At 42.5% G+C, this 25398-nt stretch overlaps 1 protein-coding gene and 1 pseudogene across 1 annotated transcript in view; both read left to right on the top strand.

The window, feature by feature from the left end:
* Window positions 1–614: 614 nt before the first annotated feature.
* Window positions 615–4328, top strand: LOC120231542 (annotated as a pseudogene).
* Window positions 4329–9279: 4951 nt separating this feature from the next.
* The window catches only part of TTL (tubulin tyrosine ligase), a 37148-nt gene continuing 21029 nt past the window's right edge, over window positions 9280–25398 (top strand). Inside the window, exons 1-3 of the mRNA XM_039231761.1 lie at window positions 9280–9616; window positions 12522–12600; window positions 21782–22014. Coding sequence (XP_039087692.1) covers window positions 9460–9616; window positions 12522–12600; window positions 21782–22014 — 469 coding nt within the window. The 5' untranslated portion in view covers window positions 9280–9459. The remainder of the gene's footprint in view (window positions 9617–12521; window positions 12601–21781; window positions 22015–25398) is intronic.

A 25398-nucleotide genomic window follows, 5' to 3' on the forward strand; every position in this document is an offset into this window, starting at 1 on the left:
TATATGTGTGTATATATATATGTATATATGTGTGTATATATATATGCATATACATATATATACACATACGCACACATACACACACACGAATATTTCTCAGCAATCAAATACTCAGCAGTCAAAAAGAATGAATTTTTGCCGTTTGCAACTACGTGGAAGGAACTGGAGGGTATTATGCTAAGTGAAATTAATCAGTCACAGAAAGACAAATATCATATGACTTCACTCATATGAGGACTTTAAGATACAAAACAGATGAACATAAGGGAAGGGAAGCAAAAATAATATAAAAACAGGGAGGGGGGGTAAAACCTAAGAGACTCTTAATATGGAGAACAAACACAGGGTTGCTGGAGGGATTGTGGGAGGGGGGATGGGCTAAATGGGTAAGGGGCATTAAGGAATCTACTCCTGAAATCATTGTTGCACTCTATGCTAACTACCTTATATGTAAATTTAAAAATAAATAAATTTTAAAAAAAGAAAAAAAAAGAAAGGGGCTCACTCAGTGTGGAGAAATGGATGAAGACATCCAGGATCTTTGTCAGTGAAAGTGACTTCCCAGAGGCGGGAGAGTCTATTACAAGACATACTACCCTTCAGCCTATAGGGGAATGGCACTGGACGGTAATTCAAATCAACAGAAAGCAGTGAAGAATTTCTAGACAGTTACTTACGTAAGTAATTATCAAAACCATACACACATTTTTCTCTTTTCTCTTAACAGATTTAAAAATATAAGATTATGTAAAATAACAATTATAACACTATATTGTTGGATTTACAAGAATAAAAGCATGAAGGAGGGAACAGAGAATAGAACTACATTAAAGCAAATTTTCATTATTTTACCGGAATTAAATTAGTTTTGAGCTACAGCAAAGGTTCTTTTTTAGATGCATATTATAATCCCAAAATCAAATGCCAAGAAAATACCTTTAAAAAATACCAAAAGTAGGGGTGCCTGGCTCTCTCAGTCAATCAAGCATGTGACTCTTGATCTTGAGGTCATAGGTTCAAGCTCCACATTGGGTGCAGAGATTACTTTTAACAAAATCTTTTTTTTTTTATGTTTTATTTATTTCTAGGAGAGAGAGAGAGAGACAGCGTGAGCAGGGGAGGGTCAGAGAGAGAGGGAGTCACAGACTGAAACAGGCTCCAGGCTCTGAGCTGGCAGTCCGCACAGAGCCCGACGCGGGGCTCGAACCCACGAACCGCGAGATCATGACCTAAGCGAAAGTCGGAGGCTTAACCGTCTAAGCCACCCAGGCGCCCCAAGGGAACCCTCCATATTTTCTGATCAAGTTTTTGTAAACTTTGCAAAACTCTGAAAAATAAGATCCATTAATTTAAAAATACATAAATGATTTAAAAAGACATTTCATCNGGCTCGAACCCATGAAGCGCGAGATCATGACCTAAGCAAAAGTCGGACGCTCAACCAACTAAGCCATCCAGGCGCCCCTTAACAAAATCTTTTTACAAAAATACTAAAAGTAACCAACAATGAATTAAAATTGCATATTAAGGGCACCTGGCTGGCTCAGTCAGTAGAGCGTGCGATTCTTGATCTCAGAGCCATGAGTGCATGTCCCATGTTGGGCATGGAGTCTACTAAAAAAAAAAAATAATAATAATAATAATAATGAAAACATTATCTAACATAAAAGAAGGCAATGAAAATGGAGAAAATAAAAAAGAAACAGCTAAATGAAAAATGTATAACCAAATCAATATTTATATTAAATTTGAATTCTCTAAACCCCTAATCAAAACATGGAGATTGACAGACTGCATAAAAAAGCAAGACCCAATTCTATCTACAAGAGATACAACCTTGATTCAAAACACAAACAAGTAGGGGTGCCTGGGTGGCTTAGTAGGTTAAGCGTCCGACTTTCGCTTAGGTCATGATCTCGCGGTTCGTGGGTTTGAGCCCCGAGTCGGGCTCTGTGCTGACTGACAGCTCAGAGCCTGGAGCCTGTTTCAGAGTCTGTGACTCCCTCTCTCTCTGACCCTCCCCTGTTCGCACTGTCTCTCTCTCTCTCCTAGAAATAAATAAAACATTTAAAAAAAAACACAAACAAACAAGTAGAACATAAAGTGATAGGAACATAAAGTTCCTTACAAACAGGAACCAAAAGAGAGCGAGAATGCTTCATGGGGTTGAACAGTGTCCTTCCAAATTTCATGTCTACTCAGAACCTGTGAAAGCAACTTTATTTAGTAATAATGTCTTTGAAAGATGTAATCAAGTTAAGATAAGGTCATACTAGATTAGAGTAGGTCCTAATTCAATGACTGATGTTCTTTTAAGAAGTACGAAATTTGGACAGAGAGACAGAAATGCCATGCAATGATGGAGGCAGAGGTTGGAGTGATGTATCTATCAGCCAGGAACACCAGAGATTACTGACAACCACCAGATGCTAGGAAGAACAGAGAAGGATTCTTCCCTAGAGCCTTGAGAGAAAGCATGGCTCTGATGACACCTTAATTTCAGATTTTGTAGTCTCAGAACTGTATGGAATCAATTTCTGTTGTTTTAAGCTACCCAGGTTGTTAGCAGCCCTAAAAAAAAAATGAGGGGTGCTTGGGTGGCTCAGTTGGTTAAGCATCAGACTTCAGCTTAGGTCATTGTCTCATGGTTCATTAGTTTGAGCCCTGCATTGGGTCAGCTCGAGCCCTGCTTTGGATGAACCCCGCTTCTTTCTCTCTCCCTCTCTGCCCCTTGTGGGATTCCCTCACTCTCTCCCCCGCTCTCTGCCCCTCGCTCACTTACACCCTCTCTCTCTCTCAAAAAAACAAAACAAAACAAATGAATACAGGGCACCTGAGTGGCTCAGCCAGTTAAGCGCCAGATTTTGGCTCAGGTCATGATCTCATGGGTGGGCCCCACATTGGACTCTGTGCTGACAGCTCAGAGCCTGGAGCCTGCTTCAGATTCTGTGTCTCCGTCTCTCTTTGCCCCTCCCCCAACTCGTGCTCTCACGCTCGTTCTCTCTCTCTCACTCTCAAAAATAAACATAAAAAAAAAATGAATACAAATGCCTCTGTTATAAGATAAATAGTCTTTAAGGTAATAAATACTGTTAGAGACAAATAAGAACATTGCATTAATGATAAAAAAAGGGTCAATATATCATAAACTATAACAACTATAAGTGTAAATGCATCGTACAATAGAGCTCCAAAATATATGAAACTAAGATTGAGAGAATTAAGAGGAGAAATATACATTTATAGTTGTAGATTTCAAAACCCTATTTTAAATAAATAATGGAACAATAGTAAGAAAACTAACAAAACAAACCCCCCAAAAACAAAAACAAAACAAAACAAAACAAAACAAAAGAACTACCAAAACTTGAATAGTACTATCGATCAAGGCACTCTAATTAGCATATATAGAGCACTCCACACAATGACTGGAGAAAACACATACTTTTCAAGCACATGTGGAACATTTCCAGGATAGTCCACATGCTATGCTGTAAAATCTCTGCAAATAAAAAAGATTAGAATTATGGAAAATATATTCTCTGACCACAATAGACTTAAATTAGAAATCTACAACAACAAAAACTGGGGGAAATTCTTGAAAATTTAAAAATTGAACAACACACTAATAAATGGCCTATAGATCAAAAAAGAAATCACAAGGGAATTTAGAAAACTGTTTGAATTGAAGTAACATGAAAGCACAACAGATCAAAATGTATTGAATGCAGCTAAAGCAGTAGTTAGTGGGAAATGTATAGCTTTAAAATCCATAAAAAGAAAAAATTAGTAAACTAGAATTCATGGGAATTTAAAACTTTTGTACTACAAAAGACATCATTAAAAATGAAAAGATAAACCACAGACTGGGAGAAATATTTACCAATCATATCTGATAAAAGAATTCTTGAGGTGACTGGGTGGGTTGGTTGGTTAAATGTCCAACTCTTCTGATTTCAGCTCAGGTCATGATCTCACGGTTTGTGCATGGGTTCACACCCCATGTAGGGCTCTGTGCTGACGGCATGGAACCTTCTTGTGATTCCCTCTCTTCCTGCACTTCCCCTCCCCCTCAAAATAAATAAACAAACATTAAAAAAAAAAAAAAGAATTCTTACTCCTCTCTCCTTTTCTCAGTCATTGTGGTGTGTGTGGTTGACTGTTTTTTTGCCATATCTTCTCACAAGACGTTCAGGATGGAGTGATTCCTGGCTGAGAAACAAAAGCAGAATCGTCCCATTCTTCAGTGGATTCAGATGAAAACTGGCAATAAAATCAGGTACAATTCCAAGAGGCGGCACTGGAGAAGAACCAAGCTAGGTCTATAAGGGATCGCATATGAGGCGGCAAACATATTTATGCTGCACGAAGGTTGCGTGCTCAGATCCTATCACTCTGTAAACATCACTACTACTTGAAAAATAGATATGTTTTATTGGGGAAATGATTTTTCTCTCTTACATGCTTCTGTACCAGTAGGTTGGCTCAATGATACATATGTGAGACCTTTTGTTTTGGGGGAAAAAAAAAGAATTCTTACAAGTCAATAATAAGAACCCAACCCAATTAAAAGTAGACATAAGACTGAATAGACTTAAATTAAAAGATTCAATACACTTTTTACCAAAGAAAGTACATAAAAGGCAAGTAAAAAGATGCCCAACAACAACATAATCATCAGAGAAATGCAAATAGAGCCATAATACCACTACATAGACAGCTGATTGGTTATAATTAAAAAAAAAAAAGATGGTACCAAGTGTTGTCAAGGATGCAGAGAAACTGAGATCCTTGCACATTGCTGGTGGGAATGTAAAATGGTAGGTCCACTTTGGAAACAGTTTGGCAGTGTCTTAAAAAGTTAAACATAAACTTACCATTTGACACAGCAATTTGTTTCTTAGGAATCTACCCAAGATGGATCTACTCAAGGCTGTTTCAGCTGGACTGCATGCAACCAGTATTCCAGACAGACTGACAGCTGATCTGCCTGGAGGAGCAGGGGCCTGGTTTTTGGAGTAGAGGCTTGGAGCTGAAATAAGAATTTCAGTAGGATCACTGAGAAGACAATAGAAGAGTCACCCCTTTGCTCTACTCTAGCACTGGGAGCTCTACGAAGAGGTAGCCTTTCCCTTTCAGGAGAGCCATCAGGGGGCACTTACGTGGTCTTTCCAGCTTTGGGAGGTCACCAAGCAACACAGCCCAGAGATGGGTAGGATTCACCGTGAGGAGCACTGCAGGCTGATGAACCACAGAGGAGGCTTGGTGAGGCTTGGCATGAGAAGGAAAGCATCCTCCCAGGAAAACCTGAGGGAAGAGAATTTCATAAGCGGCAGCCTCAGGAGTTATGTAGGTGAGGGAATGAACTAGCAAACCCTTGATGTTGATTGTTGATGTATCCTTACTGATACCCAAGGTCACATGAGCTTTAGTGATAAACCGAGTAGAAGAAGATGTAGCCTTTGGCCTTTTCTCTGGTCAATACAGATGGGATTCAGTTTCCTTTCATTGTAGATCTGTTTCAAAACTGATTTCTTCTAAGAAACTTTGCCTGATGCATCTCCCCTCTCTCAAATGCCTCTTGTATTCCTGTCTCCTTAGCACCATTAATTACAGTTTTATGGGAGGGGGGAAATTATCTTAAATTTATTAATATTTTTATTTGATTGAGTTTGTTTTTATTTAATTAAGTTGGTTATCCATAGGCCTGTTACCCTATGTACAAACTCTGAGTACACGTCATGCTGTAGCAACATGACCCACGCAAAAAGAGAGGATGGGCTCCAGCAGAGGCTTCAGGATAGAAGGCATGGGCATCACCTCACAGTCACTGACACCCTGTAACTCTAGGTTTTGCAATGTCCTTTGAATGCAATTCACTGAGTTATTTTTCTATTTTTCCTATTTTCCTTTCTCTCCGTGTGGGAGCTATGCATTCATCTGGGAAGAACAGGAAATGGAGGAGAAAGTGACTCAGGTGCCACATGGACATAAGCAGCTTCCTCCTACATGATGAGATGTGAGTGTTTCTACAAGGTATTCCTGTCCCCACAACTGTCACCCCAACTCAGAATTCCAGCAACTGTAGGAATATTTGCTCCTCTAAATTCCTCTAGCTAGCATCCAAAAAAAGGTAAGCTTCCCCAGGGACAGAGCTCTGTGAGGCCAGAGACTTTGTCTTGTGTCCCCTGTGCCTTGAACACTGCCTGGAACAGAGATTTGTTAAAGGCAGGTTTTCTAGTCCAGAAGGGTATGAGTGGCATTCCTCTTCAGGGAGGGGTGTTGAAAGGCTCCATTGAAAAGGGAGGCGGTCTCACCTCCAACGTCCTAAAGAGCAACCAAGACCTCAGTCTAAAGAAATAGTCTTTTTTTATTCAGCACAACTGTGAGACAGAAAATGCTGGCTAGTTAAAGGTCTTGATTAATAGAGACTTTATGAGCCACCTGGTACAATGGTTCATCAGTTTTGGAAGGGTTAATACACACTCAACAGGGGCGCCTGGGTGGCTTAATCGGTCAAGCGGCTAAGCGTCCGACTTTCGCTTAGGTCATGATCTCGCGGTTCGTGGTTTCGAGCCCCGCGTCGGGCTCTGTGCTGACTGCCAGCTCAGAGCCTGGAGCCTATTTCAGAGTCTGTATCTCCCTCTCTCTCTGACCCTCCCCTGCTCACACTGTCTCTTTCTCTCTCTCCTAGAAATAAATAAAAATATTTAAAAAAAAACACACACTCAACATTAAAACTCCATCTAACACACTTTCATTTATGTTGATGATGATCGGGGTACTTCAAAGTCTTTGGTTGAAGCAGTGTGGTAATGTGGCAAGAAAGATACAATGGGAAGACTTAATAAAAGGGTGCTGGAAATTGAGGGTGCTGTCTTCAATGAGCCTTTGCAGTCTGTGATATATGGAGAGATGTGATGAAATGTCATGTTTTATAAAGGTTAATTTGGTAATGATGTTCAGGGAAGATTGGACAGGGAAAGGGGCCAAAGCAAGAAGAGCAGCTAGAAGACAGGTGTAGTACCCAAAGCACGAAGTGAGTGTAATGTTAGAGATGATGAGTGAAAAGCAATTTGGAGTCATTTGGTGTCCAAGTATAGGGCACAAAGAGAAGAGAGAGGGGAGAGTGTAGTTGAGGATTTTGAAGCTCGTTTCTTAGCAGTATGACTCTTAGGCCCTTCTAAGAAAGGTCCTTGATTTAGAGGCTCCAAGTCTGGCTAGCCACGTCCCTCCCTATGGATAAGACATTTGTGAGGTCAAGGGAATAAGGCTACCTGAAGACTGTTACCTTCCCACTTTCCAGAATATGGTAGGTACCTGAGAACTGGAATTCACTGTCCAAATTGCCCAGCTCTTATCCTGAGCCTGCACTGGCTTCTCCCCTGGGTCTTTTCTCCCATGAGTCAATGGCATTGCTGCTGTGTGCACCCCTAGGCCTGAGCAGTGGCCAAAATGTAGCTGTGAGTGGGAGGTGCTAGGTGAGTGGGTGGAGCCTGAATTTCCTGGTTGTAGTGTCCCCATGCATATGTGCATTGTTCTTCATGGTGCAAAATGGAGTCAAGGAAGGTAAGAGACAGGGTAGGCCATGGGCAGAGGCCAGGGCCATCTCTTCAGGATTTTCTACTTCGGCATTGAAATTCTATGAATCTGAGAATTCTAAAAGTCTTGGCCTTCCAGGTCATCCTTATCAATATATATTTGTAAGGTAGGAAGATAGACATTTTATCTAGCAGCTTATTGGCATGGTTTTAGCTTTAAAATATTTAGACATATGGTAGACATGTAGACATATGGCTTCCATTTGTACTCTTGCCCTACAACTTTAGATGTGGCCTTGCTTTTTAGCCCAACATATTCTTTATTTAGGACACTTTGTCTTTGTAGGACACTTCTACAAATCTTCTCTTTTGCTGAGAGTTTACCTATTGGATTGTCCCTTAAAATAGCCAGCTCAGTTCTTTTAATTGACTTGCCAGTTTTTAAATTATTAATTTGTAATTCCTCGTGTATCCTAAATATGGGTCCTCTATCAGACATGTATGTACACACACACACACACACACACACACACACACACACACAGACCAGACATCATATCCTGTCCTGTAGCTTCCCTTCTGATTTTCTGGATGGTGTCTTTGGATAAATAAAAGTTCTAATTTTTAAGGTTGCCAATTCATCAGCTTTTTTCTTTATTCCTAGAGATTTTTATGTCCTCTTTAAGATCTTTACCTAGTATAAGATTTTCTCTTTTTTTAGATTTTTCTCTCGTTTCCTTTTAAAAACTTTCTTGCCTTACTTTCACACTTAGATCATCAGATCACAATGAATCTGCAACTGTTTTTGTGTGTAGCAGAGGTTAAGATTAATTTTATTTTCCAGGCGCCTGGGTGGCTCAGTCGTTAAGCAGCTGACTTCGGCTCAGGTCATGATCTCACGGGTTGTGGGTTCGAGCCGCCTGTCGGGCTCTGTGCTGACAGCTACCTCAGAGTCTGGAGCCTATTTCAGATTCTGTATCTCCCCCTCTTTCTGACCCTCCTCTGCTCACACTGTTTCTCTCTCTCTCTCAGAAATAAGTAAACCATTAAAAAAATTTTTTAATTTTGTTTTCCAAATGTATATCCATTGACCCAGCTTCATTTATTGAAAAGTCCGTCCCTTTTCCCATTGAACTGCAATGTTACCTTTGTTACGAACCAAGTGACTATATCTTATCAATCGATAGACAGCTAGCTTACCTTTGGTCTGTTTGTCTCCCTTGTGCCCAAACCATACCTTCTTAATTACTATAGCTTTGTACTTAAATACTATAACCTTTATAGGTCTTGTCATCTGGTATTGTTAAGTCTTCCAACTTTCTTCTTCAAGACTGCTTGTTATTCTCTGACCTTTGCATTTCCGTATACATTTTAGAACTGCCTGGTTCATTTACATTCCGCGGACTTGGGATTATGTCTTGGAACTTTTCATTTTTACCCAGAAAGCGCCCCTTCGGAACAGAAGGGTGGAAGAGCCGCAACGGGGCGTGCAGCAAGGGATCCTCCGCTGGCACCGCCCCCTGGCTGGGACCCGGGGCTCAGGAGCCTGTGCCCAGTCTCAGGTCTCACCACGCTGCGCCAGAGCGGCGCTCGCCCCCGCCAGCCCCTGGGCGGACCCCACCAGGGCCCGAGCCCCGCTGCGGCGCCAGGGCGCACAGGCCCCTCCCGGCCGGGGCGGGGGCGGCCGCGCGGCATCACGGGGCGGGGGCGGGGCCGCGCCGGGAGGTGGGCGCGGCCTCCGGGCTGACGCGCGGGTGCCCGGGCGCAGCGCCGCCGGGATCCTAGAGGCGCGGGGAGCCGGCGGCGGCGGGGGCCGGGACGCGGCGTGCGCCCGGGCGGGTTCCGCGCTGTGCCGCCACCTCGGCCGGCTGGTCCCTGCGGCGGCGGCCCAGGCGGCCCGGGCGCACGACCTTTCGCCATGTACACTTTCGTGGTGCGCGACGAGAACAGCAGCGTCTACGCCGAGGTCTCGCGGCTGCTGCTCGCCACCGGCCACTGGAAGAGGCTCAGGCGAGACAACCCCAGGTTCAACCTGATGCTGGGCGAGAGGAACCGGCTGCCCTTCGGGAGACTGGGTGAGCGCTTCCCCGTCCCCGCCCTCCTGCTCCTCCCACGGCCCGTTAGCAGCAGCGCTTTTGTCTTAAGGTCATATATCTTCCCCTGCGTCGTTCTCCGGGCAGAGAAAAAAATGGATCCATAAAGGTACACCCACCGCTTTGCATGCCTTCTCGTCCCCGAAATCGGATTCGGGGCCGCAGCTGCCTGTGGACAATGGCCGGCCCCTGCAGCCTGGGGGGGCGTCGGCCGCGCGCTCCCCCACTGCCCCGGCCCAGCGCCCCTAAATCGCGCGGGGCGGCGGGGCAGAGCTGGGGCGCGGCAGGGCCCGGCGGAGCCGGCGCCAGACCTCCGGCTGGAGACCTCTTGCGAATTTTCTGCGCTGAGAATTCAACCCTGACTGGTGTTGGCGCGGGGGAGATCCTTGGGTCTGTTGAAAACCCTGCGGATTCAGCTACCCGAAGGCTCAGATAAGCTGGGGGTTTGGAAAAGATCTCTGGATTCCCAAAGCAGGAGCGTCAGAAGTGAGCCAAACCCGGGCCAGGGCGGAAGGAAGGGTGTCTGATTTAGACCTTTCCTTGGGTTCCCCAAGGAATGTGTTTTCCTAGTTGTGTGTTGAATGCAGATTTTGCTTGACACTGGCTTCACCGTGCGTCCCACTCATCCCGAGGGAGTTACCCTCACTCACATGGTTGATGCCGGTTTGGCATCGTGTCTACATCCATATCCACATCCTCGCCTGTACGGAGGGGCAGGGGAAAGGAGAAGACCAGCAGCTCCTTTCTAGATGACGTAATCCAGAAGTTGTGCAGATCACTTCTACTCACACCCTATTGACCTGAACGGTCTCGTGCTTCTCCTCCCTGCGCAGTCATCCTGGGGATGCAGCCTCTGCTCCTTGCCAAAATTCTCCCGGGGCGGGGACCAAACAGAATTGCCAAAGACGAAGGGGAGAATCGATAATGAGGAAAAGTGATCTCTGCCTTAGAGGACGACCCAGAGAGAGTGGTGTTCTGTGTCCAGCAGAGAACATAGTTTTTAGAAAGAGGTGTGGCCAGGGGACGGAGAGGCTGAATGAGCAGACTGAAAATTGGCCCTTTGGAACGGACTGGCTCCCGGTGAGCTTCCATAGAGCCTTTGGGTGGGGGGCGTGTACAGTCGTATTCATTTCAGGAATGAAGGGTGTTGTAGCATAACCATATCGAATTTTTTTCTTTAGAATGGACAACTTTTTATTGTTATATAAATTTAGGCTCTATGACGAGGACTCCATGGAGGGACTGATTCCAGCCCCCAGCAATCTTGGAATACAGAGAATGTGCCTGGAGATTACTTTTTGTTAAACTGCCTCTCCAGGAAGCCCTTGGCAAAGAGAATACCTTCCCTGAAAGAAGAACTACCTATAGTTGAGAACATAGATTTCCTTCTTGCTCTGTCCGCATCCCTGCCTGACTGACTTACCTTCCTCTATAGACTGGGCAGTGCCTGGCTGTGAAGCTTAGAGGGAATCCTAATATTAAAAACAGGCAAAAAGGTCTCTGTTGGGGCTGACGCAGGGGTGGTTTTGCATTGCTCTGGTGCTCAGGATGAGGGGGGAAGGCCAGAAATGTACAGGGTCCAAATCCTAAACAGGCACCACAAAGTCAGCAGGTGATAAGAAAACATTTGGTTTTTATGGGAAAGAAAACAACATCCCACAACCAAAATGGTTCTATGTCTTCACTGTTGGAGATATTTAGTTTTTGCTTCAGTGCATTGTGTGAGACCCAAGGAAATGGCGGATGGAACCAGATAAAGTCTCAGGAATGCCCTTGCCATGGGGATGGGAAGGTAGGCTAGGTTCATCTGCCCCAGGGAGAGTGAGAGCTAGTTAGTGCCTCAATATTTTTTTATTTAATTATATGCTGTTCTCAGATGTATCCTTCTTACCTCTGGCATCTTCTACTCAAACTCCCTTTGTTTGGTTTTACTTTTACTTTTGTTACTGGAAATTTAATGCATTTTTGTTAAGACTTTAAACAAATATTGAGGCTTTTGTGTTTGTTTGTATCCTTTCTGCTCTGTTTTGTAGAGGAGGGGACATGCAGTAGGATTCATTGAAAATGAGTTTCTCTGTGGAGGATACACAGAAAGCCTTCAGGGCTTCTGATTTTAGGGACATGGCTTCTCCACTGCCTTCCTTCACCTCTTGTGGCTCTCCCAGAAGCTCATAGAGTTAGACATGCTTGAAGACAGCGATATCATAGTTCTAGTGCCTTCTTTAATGGCTGTAGAAAGCAAGGCTAGGAGTGCCAGCACGTGACTGTTAAAGTCCTACTGTGCTTGTGACGCCTGGGTGGCTCAGAGAAGCACCTGACTTCAGCTCAGGTCATGATCTTACGGTTCAGTTCATGAGTTCCGCCCCCACATCAGGCTCTGTGCTGAAAGCTCAGAGCCTGGAGCCTGCTTTGGATTCTGTGTCTCCTCTCTCTCTGCCCCTCTTCAGCTCATTGCTCTGTCTCTCTCTCTCTTCTCAAAAATAAATAAATGTTTTAAAAATTTTAAAAAAAGTCCTACTGTGTAGAGATTACTAAGTCCCTATGTGTTAAGCCAAGAGTGGGGTGTGGTGGGGATCAAAGAAAGATGAAATAGAAAATACCCTTCCACCCTAAGAAGAAAAAACAAAGGCAGTAGTGGTCTTTGGCAGCCCTGGGATATCGGCATCTTTAATACCCACGTGGGGGAGGAGGGGAGGGTTTCTGGTTCCATGCTGTGGAAGGGGCAGGTGCAGGGCACTGGAATTATTCCGTTTCCACCAACCAGGCCTGAAATGGGAGCATGAAAAGCCGGGCATGACACAGCTGTTCTCTCTCCTGCATGCTGGTGCTGACATTGTCATTTCCCACCTGTCCTCTTTCCCTTCTGAGCCTCCTTTTTCCTTTATAGGTCACGAGCCTGGGCTGATGCAGTTGGTGAATTACTACAGGGGGGCTGACAAGCTGTGTCGCAAAGCTTCTTTAGTGAAGTAAGTGTTTAAGATTCATTTTCAGTCTATTACATAAACGTTTTTAGCCTTCATCCTGAAGCCTTTTAGCAAAAATGTGGGATTTTTTTTTTTTCTGGACAAAAATACTTTCATCTCAAAAGCCAACAATATTAATTCCAGAGCATCCTCTATGCTACTTTGATTACAGCCTAAAACTTTGCTCTTTGTGCTTAATAAGGTCTGTCTGTCTCTTAGGTGAGGCTCCCTAGAAGCAGAATGGGAGGCCAGATTTCTTATGTGGGTGATTAAAGGCGGGGGTGGGGGGAGGGGAGGTGAAGGCTCTCAGGAGAAACTCCTCCAGAAGCAAGGGGGAGGCCAGACAGCAGGGGAGGAAGCCAAGCAAAGGTATGGTTTCAGCTGAAGTCTCTCCTCAACCCGGCTCCATGGAGCTCAGGAATAAATGGTACCTCAGAATTGAGACTAGAGAACCTGGCTTCTGTCCTCTAAGTTAATCAGTCAGCCACTGCCTCTTAGGGGATGTGGAGAATGTAGCTTCGCCTGCATTTCTGGGCAAGGGCTAGACTCTGGAGAAGAGGCATGCATAAGCTCTTGGCAGCCACCTCACAGCAGCCAGGGGTCTCCTCAGAAAGATACCCAGGCAGGGAATAACAGTATCTGCTATACTGCGCACCTCTCAGCAGTGGGGTTCCGGCTCTGTGTCATAAGAACAATACTACAAGGTAGAGGGGAGCAGTATTATACAGCGAAGTGATGGAGGTGGAGGATCCACAGCTTGGGTTTTAATCCCAGGTCTCCCTCTTATTAGCTTGGGCATATTTCCTCATCCTTCCAGGCCTCTGAATCTACCTCAAGGTGGCTGTGAGGATTAGATAAGGTGATACGTAGAGTGTATGGCACAGTGGTAAACAATAACTGTTTGACTCTGTGCCTTGATTTTTTTTCCTTCTGTAAATAAAATGAGGATAATTATAGTAACTACCTCAGGGTTGTTGTAAGAGTTAATTGAGTTAATTTATGTACTAGCTTTGAATAATGTCTGTCTCGTGGTTCCCACTACATAAGTAAAAGCTCTTATGACTATTATTATGGTTGTGACTGCTATTATTGTTTCATTTCAGTAGGGAAAAACTGGGTAGTGTCCCCCAAATCAGGGTTGTAATAGGTCCCAGTATTCTTTCCATGAAGACTAGTGAACATGCGTGTGTAGCTCAACAAATCATTTAGGGAGGAAGACATGAAGATACAACTCAATGCAAATGCTCTTTTCCCCACTCACATTTCTCTCTGGTCCCTATCTGTTTACTGAGTTGAGTGTTCATGGCATTATTTTCCCCTTTTTGTCCACACTCACTGGCCCCAGTAACTTATGTATCCACTTCTCTCTGGGATGGGTTTTCATGATTCACCAGCGACCCTGAAAGGTGAGTGAGGCTTGCTGAAGTCTTGTTACGTATTTACATATTTAGAACACAAAAGATTGTTTCACCAGAACTAAGACTGGAAGTGGGACATGATTATTTATCCAGATTTTTTATATAGAAAAAAATTTAAAGGTTTATTCCATCTTTTTCCTACTATTACCTTTTAAATCTGAAGCTAAAGGTAGAATTTAGCTTTTAGAAGTATGAACAGAGGATGGTGTAAAAAAAAAAATGTGTAACATTCTACATATTTGCATAGTTAGCAGTTAAAACGAAGTGACTACATGGCTGGAGTCCTGATCGGGTCTGAGTAGGTGTCTAGATCTTTGTGACCCTGGACACCACCACTGTGAATCCCAGTAACCCATCTACCACTGTGGATGGTGATGATCATGCTCGTTCTTTGCCCCTCCGTGACATGTGACATGGTTTGTGATGGCACCTTGTAAACGGTGACATGGTTTATGCAGCTGGGGCTTGTCATTGTCCTCATAAGCTTCTGTCATTCTCTTAGGCGGCTGGCAAAGGATTGTAGTAGTTCCAGGAATGACGGTTCCCTTTGTCATTTTGTCTCTCCATAATTTTGTCTGGCTTCAAAGAGCTCCAAAGAGTGAAAAATGTAATTTCCTCATTTTACTGTAGAGCAGAATGGCAGCTCACAGAGGACAGCTGGTTGCCCGGTGCCATGGCCCTTAGTGTTGAGCCAAGACAGGTCTAGTCTGTACGAACGGACCTATGGGCGATGCGACTGGGCATCCCTCACAGGGCTTCCTAGAGTCTCCATAGTGTTCTCCCCTGGCCCTTTGACAGCAAGTGCCTTCCTCCTGCTACTTCAGGGAGTTTGAGAAATTCATCAGGCCCTGTGGCTATAGTCTCAGAGCCCTGACTGGCTTTTCCTCTGACCTAGGTTGGAGGCTTTCTTTTGCTCTTGCGAGACTTTATCCCGTACATATATGTAAATGAGCCTTCATTTGTGGTTTCCTTCTGAATAGGCTTATAAGGAAATGGGATGATTGCAAAGGATGGTGTCCAGCAGAAACTGAACGCTGGCTGCATGTGTAATTTTATTTTATTTATTTATTTTTTTAAATTTTTTTTTAAGGTTTTTTTTTATTTATTTCTAGAGAGAGAGCGTGAGCAGGGGAGGGTCAGAGAGAGAGGGAGTCACAGACTGAAACAGGCTCGAGGCTCTGAGCTGGCAGTCAGCACAGAGCCCGACGTGGGGCTCGAACCCACGAACCATGAGATCATGACCTAAGCGAAAGTCGGACGCTCAACCGACTAAGCCACCCAGGCGCCCCTGCATGTGTAATTTTAAATGTCTTAGGAGCCGCATTAAAATAAACACAAAGAAATAGCTGCAATATGTTTTACTTTAATAATATTTTATTTAACCAGGAAAATCCAAAATAATCCATTTTACATGTTATTAATATAAAAACAATTAATGAGATATTTTTTTTAATTAATGAGATATTTTACAGATTTTGTTTTCATTCCAAGTTCTCAAAATCTGGCATACAGTTTACATTTTTTGAAACATCTTAATCCAGATACTAAATTTTCATCTAAAACCCTTGCTCTGTATTTAGATATCATGAAAATTTATGGTTGAAATGTTGATTTATGTACTCAAGTTGTTCCCATGTAAAGGTTTTCAGTAACTCAATGAAAAATCATTTTCCTTTCATAGTTACACATACATTGGCAAAGCTGGTTCATATTTTTAGAACTGACTTGACTTCAAAACTATGTCCAAGTTAAGTAAATTCGCCACCTCTTGTGTTAACACAGTATTATTAATATTGAATTCAAAAGAGATACTAAATAAATTGAATAAAATTGAGTAAATTGAAAAGAAACTCCTCTAAATTTAGTAATGTCAACAAAGCATTCTTCAAACTTTTCTTTAGTTTTTTTAGCCAATTTACATAATGCTATCTATTTCCATTTAAATCTCCATATTGAGTCATGCTTTTTTAAAAAAAACTTTTAATGCTTTATTTATTTTTGAGAGAGAGATAGAGACAGCATGAGCAGGGTAGGGTCAGAGAGAGAGGGAGACACAGAATCTGAAGACAGGCTCCACGCTCTGAGCTGTCAGCACGGAGCCTGACGCGGGGCTCCAACCCACCAACCCACGAACCGTGAGATCATGACCTGGGCTGAAGTCAGATGCTTAACCGACTGAGCCACCCAGGCGCCCTGAATCATGCATGCTTTTTTTTTTTTTTTTTTTTTTAATGTGTATTTATTTTGAGAGAGAGAGAGAAAGTGCATGCATGTGCCCAAGACAAGTTGGGGAGGGGCAGAGAGAATCCCAAGCAGGCTCCATGCCATCAGCTCAGTATGTGGAATGGAGCTTAATTTTATGAACTGTGAGATCATGACCTGAGCTGAAATCCAGAGTCAGTTGCTTAACCAACTGAGTCATGTTATAAAAATATGTAAAATCATTATTGTTGGCTTGTGGTATGAAATTGGAACATAGATTTTTGCACCTGTCTGGCTAGGTCATAAATAAGATCTTCTTTTCCCTTCTTTGGAACTTTAGCTTGATCACATGCAGTGTGGATATCGATGAGAAAATGTAAATCACACTGCCATTTTTTATCTTTGCTTATTGAACGAACTAATTATTGATTTGGGAAGCATTTTCTTTTATTTCAAGAGACTCTGAGCTGGAGTTGACAATATAGTGAATCTTTGTAGAACTCCTTTCTCTTCAGTCAGTGAACACTGGCAAAGAACACAGTATCATTAAATCTATTGTCTTCTGTTTCTTTCAACAGTTCCATTCTGGGGAATCATTGTAGCATTTGCAAGTATATACTAAAACATTTCAACAACTGTATCCATGATAGTTTTCATAGAGTGGGCTTCAGAACACCGAGGTGTTTCCAATATGTAACATACAGTACAATGAAACACTAAAGAAACCTCAGTCTACAGTCTATTAATATCCCATTAAATCAGCTTTCAATCCAACCTAGCTGAAGTAGTGTCACAGTAGAAATTTTCACGTGTAGGTGAGATTCTTCTTTGACAGATGTAAAAGGTTAAAAAATATCTACACCCCAAGGTTGATAGTTTTAAGGCTGCAATTTGATATTTTGTCATGTATTTGAAATTTTTTGAGGGGCGTCTGGATGGCTCCGTCATTTAGGTGTCTGATTCTTGATTTCGGCTCATAACCTGAGTTTGAGCCCTACGTTGGGCTCTGAACTGACAGAGCAAAGCCCTCTCTCTCTCTCTCTCTCTCTCCCCCCTTCCCTCCCCCCCTCCCCTCCCTCCCTCCCTCCCTCCGTCTCTCTGCCAGTCCCTCACTTGTGCGTGTGTGTGAGCTCTTTCTCTTGCTCTCTCTCAAATTAAATACATAAATAAACTTATAAAAAGTTATTAGAAGCAGAACATACCCAACGTATTAATTGGGCATTATCTCATGTTAGAGAAGACAACTAAAACTAAAGGAAAATATTTAAGATTTTTCAATTTTTGAATCAGTCTTTGATATTATTAGAAAGGTTTTGTACTTTCTAATACATGTTGTTCATGACTTAGCTAAATAAACATTGTTCACTTTTTGTAAATATCTGTTTTACTCTTTTCCTCAGAATATTTCCTCTAACTGTATTTCTATCTAAAATGGTTTTCTTGGGGCACCTGGGTGGCTCAGTTGGTTGAGCATTCAACCATCTTTCTCCCTCTGTCCCTTTCCTCTGTTCACACACTCTCTTTCTCTAAAATGTAAATAGATAGATAGATAAATAGCTAGCTAGCTAGCTAGATAGATAGATAGAGATGGTTTTCTTTTTTGTGCAAGAATCCGTGCCATTTTATAACCTGACCAAAGTTACAACTTCAGAGCCTGTTAAAAATATGTTAAAAATTTTTGTTAGGTATTTAATTCTGATTTCAGCCACAGATTTCACTGATTATTTTTTTAAGTTTTCATTTAAATTTCAGTTAGTTAACATACTGTGTAATATTAGTTTCAGATTAGAATTTAGTAATTCAACCTTTATGACAACCCCTGGTGCTCATCACAAGTGCATTCCCCACCCACCTGCCCTCTGGTAACCACCAGTGTGTACCCTACAGTTAAAAGTCTGTTTTTTGGGTTCTCTGCCTCCCCTGTATTTTTATGATTGACTGGAACCTGCTTATGAAATTCGTTTACATTATGTATTTTCTGAAAATGTCTCCTTTGTAACTCTGCTATAGCAAGTTGCAGTTGCCACTTATTGTGAAATTTCTGTCACACCTTCTGCCCATTCCTTTTTTTTTTTTTTTTTTCTTTTTCTTTACTATTCTGGTCACAGTTCTGGCTTTGGCATCCCCACTTAAGTCTGCATCAGTCTTTGATTTAGAAAATTAGAATCAAGGGGTGCCTAGGGTGGCTCAGTCACTCAGTTAAGCGTCTGACTTCGGCTCAGGTCATGATCTCATGGTTCCTGGGTTCAAGCCCCACATTGGGCTCTGTGCTGACAGCTCAGAGCCTGGAACCCGCTTCGGATTCTGTGTCTCCCTCTCTCTCTCTGCCCCTCCCCTGCTTGTGCTCTGTCTCTCAAAATTAAATAAACATTAAAAAAAATTTTTTAATGAGAATCAAAAACTGAGAGAAGAAATTTCTTCCTCTAACAAAGCCATGCTAAATGAATGTCAGTGGTACACCAGGAATGTGCTGGAGGCAGTGCTCATGAAGTCAATTGAGAGCGGATGGAATTCTAGCGATGGAGATGCAGATAATATAGAAACTCAAAGGGAATAAAACTATCACCTTAACTTTACAAAAAAAATATTTGGCGTCTGTAGTATGCCTTTGTTTTAAATTAAAAAATTTTTCCATACTTGTTTTTTTGCTAGATACGTAGTTATATTTCATGTTAGTTGCCAATTAAGATTTGCATAGTTTTTGTTGTAACTCATGCTGTCCGCATAATAAACACATTATGATGCTTCATCAATACATGGGGGATAAAGTCACTTCAACTGAATCAATCTATTGTCCCAGAGTAGAGCAGTGATGTGTTTTGTCAACTACTGGGAACAACACATGCGCCTGACACACGTGCCACAGGACCACAGAAATATCTGAGGTCATGCAGTGGTTAATGTCATCCTGCCAGAAGAGTGATATTGTGAATAATAGCAGAATATTTTACCATAGTTCAGTTTTTACATTAAAACTAAACAAAGTTTAAAATTCATTTCCTGTGTCACCTTGGCCAAATTTCAGGTACTCAGAGGCCACGTGTGGCTAGTGGCCACTGTATTGGCCAGTGTAGATAGTGTTGAATATTCAGTGAGTTAGAAATGTATTGATTTTTCTTCCTTTGAATTCAAGTAACTTTCAGATTCTGTTGCCTGTGGCTTAAAAATAATTTTACTTTAGGGGCACCTGGGCAGCTGAGTTGGTTAAGCGTCTGACTTCATTATCTTGCAGTTTACAAGTTCGAGCCCCACATTGGGCTCTCTGCTGACAGCTCAGAGCCTGGAGCGTGCTTCAGATTCTGTGTGTGTGTCTCTCTCTCTCTCTGCTCCTCTCCGCTCATGCTCTTTCTCTCAAAAATAAATATAAACATTTAAAGATTTTTTAAAAATAATTTTACTTTAAATCTCAGTTGGAAATTTCATTATGCCGTTTGCTCATAGGTTGATATTTCAGGTGAATCTTTTTTTAATGTTTATTTCTTTATTCTAAGAGAGAGTGAGAGAGAGAGAGCCTGCCAGTGTGAGCAGGGGAGGAGCAGAGAGAGAGAAGGAGAGAGAATCCCAAGCATACTCTGTGCTGTCAGCACAGGGCCCAACATAGGGCATGATCTCACAAACTATGAGTTCGTGACCTGAGCTGAAATCAAGAGTCAGATGCTTAACCAACTGAGCCACCCAGGTGCCCCTTGCAGGTGGATCTTAACACAGACTTAACATTAATAGAGTTCTGTTCTAGGTAGAGGAGGGAGTGCAGCTTAGGGAAGGCTTACAGATCTTTGGGTGGGCTCCTTCCTGCCTCTGATTCCTGGGGAGTAAGAGTAAGTTTTGGGTGAGGACTGGGAGTTTGGGGCTTGCATAGTAGCTGTTTCTTACTACCTTTATGATCTTTGCAAATCTACTTCTTGGTGACCCAGTGCCTCATCTATGAAATGGGATGCTAGTGTCTCCCCTTTGGGGGTCTGATTAGAGAGTAAATGCAATGGGAGGCCCTTTGTAAGCCCTTGTGTTTATTAAGTAAGTGCCTTGCCCAGGGCCTGACTTTATCTTTTGTCACGTAATTTTGGGGGCAGAAGGTATGTTTAGTTATGACCACTAGAGTCCTGGGCCCCATTAGAAAGATTCCTTCTTTATTCTGGGGCACCTGGGTGGCTCAGTTGGTTAAGCGTCTGACTCTTGATTTCGGCTCAGGTAATGATCTCACAATTCGAAAGTTCGAGCTCCACATTAGGGATATTCTCTCTCTTTCTGTCCCCCATCCACCCATCTCCTACTCTCTCTCCCCCCCCCTCAAAATAAATAAGTAAACATTAAAAATAAAAAAAGATTCCTCCTTTATTCTGTCATTGAAGCCAGGTTGAGCTAAAAGCAAGAAAATGAAGAACTAAGATAAATCTTTAGATAATTCAGATTTCTTTTTTTAATAACTTTACCATTTTATTTATTTTTGAGAGACAGAGACAGAACGTGAGCAGAGGAGGGTCAGAGAGAGAGGGAGACACAGAATCTGAAGCAGGCTCCAGGCTCTGAGCTGTCAGCACAGAGCCCAGCATGGGGCTTGAATGCACCAACCTGAGCCAAGGTTAGATGCTTAGCCAGCTGAGCCACCCAGGCCTCTGGGATAATTCATATTCCTAAGCAGTGGCCTTTGTTCTTTAGAGAGTTGGGCCAAGATAGTATTTTTTCTAGTAAACCAAATAGTTTCCTAAGTTCTCTACTTTGTTTTTTGGGTTTAGCCTAACCGTTACATGTATGTTGAAAAAGTATGGTCTCAGAATTACTTCAAGTTTCCTTAGAGATGCATTTTAAAAAGAACTAAAGTTCTGAGGACACCTGGTTGGCTCAGTCAGTTAAGCGCCTGATTCCTGGTTTCCACTCAGGTCATGATCTTGAGGTTGCATGAGTTCAACCCCTGTGTCGGTCTCTGTGTTGGCAGCGTGGAGCCTGCTTGGGATTCTCTCTCCCTCTCTGCCCCTCCCCTACTCACACTCTGTCTCTCTCAAAATAAATAAATAAACTTTAAAAAATGAAAGATATGAGGTGCCTTGGTGGCTCAGTCAGTTAAGCCTCTGACAGCTCAGGTCATGATCTCACGGTTCGTGGGTTTGAGCCCCGCATTGGGCTCTGTGCTGACAGCCAGCTTGGAGCCTGGAGCCTGCTTCAGATTCTGTGTCTCCCTCTCTTTCTGACCCTCCCCTGCTCACGCTCTCTGTCTGTCTGTCTCAGAAATAAATAAAACATTAAAAAATAAAATTAAATTAAAAAAAGAAAGATAAACTAGTTAAATACTGCTTTTAAAAAATAAAAGTGGCTAAAGTTCTAGACCTTAAGCTCATGTTTAACCATTCGGAACATGTCTGAAGGGTTCCACGTAATAGCTATGTGCTGCCCGGTAGTGCCTTACAAGTCTGTTCGGGGAGGCCAAGGGCAGAGTGGGATAGAGAGACCAGCTCCTGGCCCTGGTATTGCCCTGCCTCTTTGGCACGCTCTGGGGGAAAGCACTGGCTTTTCTGAATGGAGTGGCAGAGTATCCTAAGAATAGAGACTGATCCTCTGTCATCTGTCAGGCTAATCAAGACGAGCCCAGACCTGGCTGAGTCCTGCACATGGTTTCCAGAGTCCTATGTGATTTACCCAACTAATCTCAAGACCCCAGTTGCTCCAGCACAGAATGGAATCCACCCACCGATCCATAACTCAAGGACAGATGAAAGGGAATTCTTCCTGGCTTCTTATAATAGAAAGAAAGAAGATGGAGAAGGCAATGTTTGGATTGCAAAGTCATCAGCTGGTGCCAAAGGTGAGTAGGCGGTGCTGTTGCCTTCTTCCTTTCCTGTAGGTTCCCATGTGGTTTGTTCAATTGTGCATTCAAATTCAAAGATATCTTTAGATGGGTGACTATTCTAATCTGAATCCTCAAGGGTGGAGACCATGTCTAGTTACATAGTTTTAAATATTTATCTAGGCACTGATGACTTCTAAATGGATACCTCCAGCCAAAGTATTTCCCTTTAAGCTCCAGATCCAGTGTGGAGGGCATTTCAACTGTAGCATGTCTGATATAGAACTCTTCATTTCCTGCCCAACTTAACCCACCCTAGCCTCCCCCTCTTCCCACATAGTATGTGATCCCACTCCTTACCTAGTCTCCAAAGCCCCAAACCTAGGATTCCTCTTTGACTGCTCTTTTCTTTATAATCCATGCCTGATGCGTCAGCAAGTCTTGTTAGCTCTACCTTCAAACCACATTCTGAATTAGACTTTTTCTTGCCATTTCTACGTTCTCACTTGAAGTTAAACTATTATTCTCTCTAGTCTGTGTAACCGCTGTGCCTGGTCACAGCCAGGTCTCCTCTAAGAGAGAACAGTATCTAAAAACATAAATCTGATCATTTTACTCCCTGCTTAAGATTGACAGGCTAGCTTCCGAGTGCAGTTCAGATAAAGTCCAGGTTGCTGATGCTAGCCTACACCATTTGACATTCGCTTGTATCTCTGATCCTATCTTCTCTTCTTTGCTTGCTCGTTCTTCTATAACCATGCCTGCCTAGAGTCCTACAAATGCTCTGAATTTGTTCGTGTATGTTGAGTGTGCTTATGGATTATTTTATATTTCTTTCAGTTCAAATGTTACCTTGTCAGAGAAGCCTTTTTTTTCTTTTCTAAAATAGCCTTTATGCCCATTGCTCTCTGTTCTTTGCCTTGCTTTATTTTTCCTCCTTGCACTAACCTCTTCCCAGCACTGTGTTACATATCTGTTTATCTGCCTGTCTCCTCTATCATGCCATAAGCTCCATGTAAACACAGACATTCTGTCTTGTTCATCTCAGTACCCTCCCTAGAGGCATTCAGTAAATATGTGTTGAATGAATGCATAGAAGGAATGAGATTTAAAATATTGACTCAAGCTTAAAATATAGGCCATTCCCAATGTAATGAACACGTAAACACAGTCTATCTCTATAGCTACCATCATATGCTCCTTTTAAAACCATTCCATTTTGAACTTAATTCTTCTTTTATTGCCTTGGAAGACCATCTGGCCATTGGTACTCATTTCTATCCCCGGTCCAGTGGACCTCACCTTCTTTTCCACCAACCATGAGACAGGAGGGCATCACCTGGAATCTCCTGAAAGTGGGAGAGTTGGACTCTTGCCATGAGCCAGGTACCTCACCTACTTCTCTGTCCCTCTTGCGACCTCTTCTCAAATACTGTCCCCTAGCTTGTTTCTAATGATAAAGGGGGAATTGGAAGAGGAAATAGACATTTGCAGTATTCCATTCTCCTTCTGTGGATTCGGGCTTGAGTCACGATGGCCATTGTAAGGATAGCCTGTGTCACGGAGCCTTAGCTCGAGTGAAAACCAGGAGTGAGGCAGGGCCCCTGGCAAAGGGCATATCAGGTCATGGCAGTGATCCTACCTGGGTGGTGCTTGGAACCTCACCAAGACAAGACATGGGGTGGTGGTCAGTATCAGGGAGTGGTAAAGAGAGAATAAAATGCGAAACAAAGAAGAAATTTTGGTTGAGGAATTGAGGTAAGTGGTACACATTTGTTTTGTCTGGAACTACAAAGTTAAACAATTAGGATGAATGAATATCTACTATTCTTGTTACACAAGTATTGAGTGCCTAGCAGATGCTGGGAATAGTTGACTCAGCCTTCACACTATATCTAGTATGAAGACCTCTTGCTCACCACCTCCATCACGCATTTTGCATCATAGCCACCTTCACCTTGCATCTGGAGCATTGCTCCCTGTCCTCCTGCCCTTGGCCGTTCTCCACAGTCTACACACAGTACAGCAGACCCAGATCCTATTAAAGCACAGTCAGACCCTGTCATATCTGTGTCCAGTGCTGTCTCCGTGGTGTCAAGGCAGCACCTGGAACCCAGCAGAAGTTCAGTATCTGTATTGAGTGATGACTGACTGAATGAATGAATGAAGTCCTAAGTGTTTGGAGATACAGTGGTAATACAATGGGCATGATCTCTTGCCCTCATGGACCCAATCTATTCAGAAAGAAGGCTAGTAATGCATCTATTTCCAGTTAAATAGTTGAGAGAAACAAAGAAGAAGAAAGACTATCACCTTAAAGCCCCTTAAAGAATTCCAAAGCTTCTTCATAATTTCTCCAGGTTTAGTTATTGAAGATATAAAGAAATAATATTAGAAATACAATTAATGAACACATGGAAACATGCTACATTGGTATCCAAACTTAGAAAATAAATATAGATTTTATGTATCATTTTATACCTATTAAATAAGAAAAACCTTCAGTGATATTGTTGCTGAAAGTTTATGAACTGCTTCCTGTTAGTGATGAAACACAGCCTTTGGAAAAGTGATAAGAAAATACAGAGGAAGAGCCATAAAGAATGCATAGGCTTTAGCCCACTAATCTGATTCCTGAAAACTTAACTCCAGGAAAATATTTTAAAAGAAACCAGACTGATTTACTATGTGACCGGTAACAGCAAAATGTTACTTAGAAACTATCCTACTGCCCAACAATCAGTAAATAAATGTGTAATTTTTTTTACATCCACATAATGGAATATTATTTCAGCTGCTAACATAATTGTGATGTTAAGATAGAAACAGTGAAAGTATTAAGTGAAAAAAATTGACAGTATAAGGTGAGTTCACTATGATTGAGCCAGGCTTTTTTTTTTTTTTTTTTGAAAGAATATATTTTAATATCTTATGCATAAACTAATTAAATACTACACATTGATAAAGGCAAAATTATAGTTGCATCCAAATACAGTATTAAAACTAATTTTGTCATTTGTCAGGTATGATAGGAGATGTGTTTTGTATGCTTTCCCTCCAAAACATTTATTATAATTATCTCTGGAATTCTCCCATTTGAAAATCATTCCTTTTTCCTAGCAGGACACTTTGGTATGGCTTTCTATTTTTTTTTTTTACAAATAGTTTATTGTCAAATTAGTTTCCACATAACACTCAGTGCTCATCCCCACAAGTGTCCTCCTCCATGCCCATCCCCCCCTCCCCCCACATCCATCAGTCCTCAGTTTTTGTCAGCATTCAAGAGTCTCTCATGGTTTGCCTCTCTCCCTTTCCCCCACCATTTCCGCCCTTCTTCTCCCCCTTGTTCCTCCGTCAAGTTCCTCCTAATCCTCCTATACGTGCAAACATATGATATTTGTC

This window comes from Hyaena hyaena, unplaced genomic scaffold (assembly GCF_003009895.1).
Source record: "Hyaena hyaena isolate Hyena2069 unplaced genomic scaffold, ASM300989v1 scaffold_57, whole genome shotgun sequence".
NCBI lineage: Eukaryota > Metazoa > Chordata > Mammalia > Carnivora > Hyaenidae > Hyaena > Hyaena hyaena.